The following is a 4,492-nucleotide window of genomic DNA, read 5'->3' as shown; positions in this document are numbered from 1 at the left end:
AATGTGGTGTGATTCTAGACTTGGCAGAAATCCATTGGTTTTTTGGAACCCTATGGTTTAAATTACTAATAGATGTGACTGTTGTTTCCACAGCTGTTCGTATGTCTTTCCAAGCAGCATCTGGGTCAGTCTCGTTCACAGAACTGCCTAGATGTGAACTCAGTTGTTCCTGGAATTTGCATTTGGCTTTCTCGTGCTCCAGTTCAATCCTAATGGGTCTTCTTAGTGTAGTTTTCCTGCGTCCAGTGAGGCGCAGACAAATGCATGCTCGTATTAAAGCGTGATCAGAGTCTAAACAAGTATTCCAATACGAGCGACAGTCTTCTATTGAGCCTCTCCAACGATGACTGATAGCAATATGGTCTATTTGAGTCCGTCGTTAGTTTGGTGCAGGTGGCCGCCATGTTAGGCGATTTCTCTCCTTATGCTTGAAATTAGTGCTTGCTAAAAATAAACGATTGTCTGAACATAGTTGCAACAGACGATCACCATTATCAGTTCGTTGAGCCGGAATACTAAAATACCCACCTAAATGTCTTTCTGTTTGATTTAAGCTGCCTAGTTGGGCATTAAAGTCACCCGCTACGAGTACTGTATCTGGGCGCTTAGCTTTTTGAAGAAGTTCAGAGAGCTTTCTGTAAAAGTCATCTTTCACTTCATCATGGCTGCAGTCAGTGGGAGCGTAGGCAGGGACAACGAAAAGGCAACGACGTGTGTCCCTATCCTTTCGAGTTCTTACGGAGCCATTTAGCCGGACAGTACACAGGCGACTGTTAACGGGGATCCATTCTAGTAGTGCTTGTTCTGCCCTTGTACTAAGTGCTATGCCTACACCTGCAAGTCCACGAGAACTAGCTAACGGGTCGCCAGATACACGGAGGTATTAGGGAATGATGGTAAATCAGTTGATGAGGTGATGAATTTTCATCGACTGAGATGGTTAGGCCACGTGTTACGTAAGCCTGAACACCGATTACCACGACGCGCAATGTTGACTAGTGTAGGGGGTGGTTAGAAGAAAGTTAGGGGCGGGCAAACCAAAACGTGACGTCAGTGCTTGAAGTCACTAACTTCTCATCTGAGCCATGTTGGCAGATGCAGACTACTTTGTTGGGGTCCGCGTGACTATCGTAACCAATGGTTGGAGACTCTAGGTGACATGTCTAAAAATCGATCACATTGGCGTAGGTGTATACAATCTTAATCTTCTCTTGAACCTTGAGATTAAATTTACTTCATATCTGTCTTCCTTCCTATACTATATCTCCATATACAACCTATCTTTCATATACTACCAGCACTAAATTAATTACTTCTATGGATCTGGTGTTCATCTTGTTGTGCTAACGAGGTATGGCAACTTGGACCGATTCATAAATGTGCCTGGTCCTACGTTGTAGCTGACTGACTGATAAATGTGAACTTACTCCTTTTTTCCAGCAAAGATGTGGACATTAAAAAAAATATCATTCGTATTTGACGTATGATAAATTGGCGAGTTTAAGATAAAAAGGGAAGTAGGATGAACTACAATTAATTATGTGGCGTGAGAAACAGTTTGAAAGTAACAAATTAGATTTAAGAATGGCAGTTTAGGAATAATGGGATATTTATGATCTAAGGCAAAATAAGAAAGAAAGCGACTGCACCACGTCCACTGATTTTGGGCCACGTAACTCATCCCAAGATTACAGTTATCCCTTAGGTTCTAGCTAGGATTTCTGGACTTGCTGACAGCTTAGACCGACAGTCGGTGGTCTCATTGCTTAATACCCCTTCTTCACCTCCTGGACTCTAGTGCATAAACTCGGACGAAAAACAAGTTAAAAACAGGCTATCTGTGTTTTTTGTTTGATTTATAGCAGTCTGAAGCCGGAGACAGACACCTTTTTGGTTTCTGATGATGAGTATATGGGGGTTTTGTCTGTATTGCTTTTCTGAAATCACCATTCAGATGTCTGACATTGAGTACTCACTTTATTCTTTTGATTACAGGTCCTTGAGAAAACGTAATAGTGTTTTATTATTATTGGGTTGGATGCCAAGTAATATTTGTATGCTATGACAAACTATTCATAATTAACAAGTTGAATACCGTGTTACTTCTCTTTCAGCTCTATATATGTTCACAATTTTGTATAATCCACTGCAATAACGTGAATTTTTCCTGATAGTTCTGCTGTGTTGATGTTGGTGGTATGTTCCTCAGATTTAAAAAATCCTCATTATTTGGAAGGGACAAATCATGCCAAATAATCTGTTTAATTCCTGTGCTTTTGCAAATGTGTCAACAAAATTTTCCTTAAAAATGATGTCTACTTTGGTGTATCGTAACAAAAATCCAAGGTTAGAAAACTATTTCACGGAAGACATAGTTATAGAAATCTTGAACTTCTTGGTCTGGCACCGAAAACAAAAGGTTGGGAACTCCAGGCTCCACGAAAAGATTTCTGGAATAAGTGATTTTTATTAATATATTTTACTTTATATTAATCCAGAGTAGTCTTAAATAGAGAACCTCATAATACAACTGGTCTTGTTGTTCATGCTTCTTCAAAAGTGCTAATCTCTGCTTCAACTAAAGAAGTTAGCATCAGAAAACATTTATATAGGTATTATTTTTGAAAATGCTACATCTTTTAGTTGTATTGACGTTTCAGCTGCAGAAAATATTGGAAGAGTGTTAGCCTTACGATGTCACCAATGCGGTCTCACGGAGTTATTTTCAGAAACAAGCGAGATCCATAAAGAAAACGAAAGCGTATGTTCTCTGTCGTTCATATTTTAGGTAAAAATAGACTAAGGCTTTCTACAAGTCCTTGTTGGATGGTGGTATACAACTGAAGGAGACATCGCATATTGAAGAGTTGGATGCCATCGGGATAGATTATGACAGTATGTCAGATGAAGAAAAACGTGCCATGTATCCAAGCCTTATTGAAACACTTCGTACTACACCCGACTGGGATGACATCCCTTATCCGTATTCACTTAGACCTAAAGCAGGACCATATAAACTGAGAAATCGTTATCAAGTAAGTTTAATTTTACTTTAATAACACTTTAAATGTATATTTTTTCCCTATTCATTTTTCTTAAATCGTTGTAATGTTTGTGTTTTGTTCCGAATAAAATTAGCGAAAATCGCCCAAAATATGTGCGTGGGCGGTTTGTTTGTACGATCGTTAAAATAACAGGGTCTAAAGTTCACATTCGTTTACCGTTATCGCATGCATTAAGTAGGTTTTATAATCTTTTCGACTTAGACATTAGTACTATATTTAATAAAATATCTTACTAATGATTTTCTTTTTTTTATTACAGATCCTTTCAAAAATCCGTCAAGGTATGGTATGGGATCCATATTACTCAAGAATGGTGCATCCACGAAACAAAGCTTATTGGCAGCACGAATATGAAGAGTTGCAAAAGAAAAAACTTGAATCTTTGGGAGACTTAAACAAGAGTGAAGAACCAGTCAAAACAATTGTTCCATCTAAGTGGCAGTTAATGTAGAACAGTGTAACTAATCTTTTATGGGGATTTAGGTTGTATACATACACCAATGTACATAAAATATGATTTTCCTGATACAAAGTTTTCATTGCTTCCTCATTTTAATTTATCGTAAGTTATTCATCTTTACTTATTGGTTGTGGTATCTTCCTGACACTTTGCAGTCCGCTCATTAAGTTATGGATTTTAGCCTTATTCATTCAGTACTGAAGTTTGTGAAGGGGGTTTATAACTTAGTTGATTTTCGTCTTTCTTTCTTCAGTGGTAATGTCTTGGAATCTTAACTTACGTTTTTTCACTTGAAGGTTTCAGTTTTCCTTTGACTCCATAAGATGAGAATGATATTGAAATATAATTCCCCACTTAGTTACGTATATCATACTTGAGTTAACCCCATTGTGGAATGGCGGTAGTGGAATATCAAATACGAGTTTTTTTTGGGAGAATTTATTTCAGGCATTGGTATACGAGCATAAAAACCATAAATGTAAACCAAATTAGCGAATTCGGGGTGACAGTCATCAGCCTACTCGAAATGTGAATCTTTTATTGGGTTTGTATCTAATTCACAAACAAAGCACACAATAACATACATAAGTTTAGGTAAAAGTGACAAAAATGACAGAATTACATGCATAGAAGGCCGTCATTACTTATGGAAAACGATTTACTTGAGTAAGTGGGCATATTAATACAGATGAATGAAATTTTTAAGTGTGTGAAGTTTGTTCGATTTGATGTTATAACCTACTCTTCACTTCTTTCCTCCTATGATTAATCAAAAATGCAGTTTAAACCCCGTTAATGAAGAGTCTACTTTCAACAATGCGGTAATTTTTTGAATATAATATCAATTTTCCATTTTATGCGTTAATTTGTCTACGGAAATTTATCATAATAACTGAGAAAATGCATTATCTAAATCTCACTCTTGTAGAACCTCGTACTAATAATTGAGTCGGTCAACTGGATCTTT

The 4,492-nt window shown here is 37.2% G+C and overlaps 1 protein-coding gene across 1 annotated transcript; it reads left to right on the top strand.

The window, feature by feature from the left end:
• Positions 1–2,187: 2,187 nt before the first annotated feature.
• On the top strand, positions 2,188–3,582 carry Smp_186560 (hypothetical protein; the record flags this gene model as incomplete). The annotated part of the gene is made up of 8 exons (XM_018792114.1): positions 2,188–2,196; positions 2,237–2,346; positions 2,382–2,459; positions 2,499–2,612; positions 2,644–2,761; positions 2,799–3,035; positions 3,325–3,512; positions 3,549–3,582. 8 exons carry the CDS (start codon positions 2,188–2,190, stop codon positions 3,580–3,582), a joined length of 888 nt encoding a protein of 295 aa, XP_018644085.1.
• Between the last annotated feature and the right edge of the window lie 910 nt (positions 3,583–4,492).

This window comes from Schistosoma mansoni (genome assembly GCF_000237925.1).
Source record: "Schistosoma mansoni, WGS project CABG00000000 data, supercontig 0762, strain Puerto Rico, whole genome shotgun sequence".
In the NCBI taxonomy this organism is placed as follows: domain Eukaryota; kingdom Metazoa; phylum Platyhelminthes; class Trematoda; order Strigeidida; family Schistosomatidae; genus Schistosoma; species Schistosoma mansoni.
The sequence above is the reverse complement of the archived record's forward strand: the minus strand, read 5'-3'. Positions and strand labels throughout refer to the sequence as shown.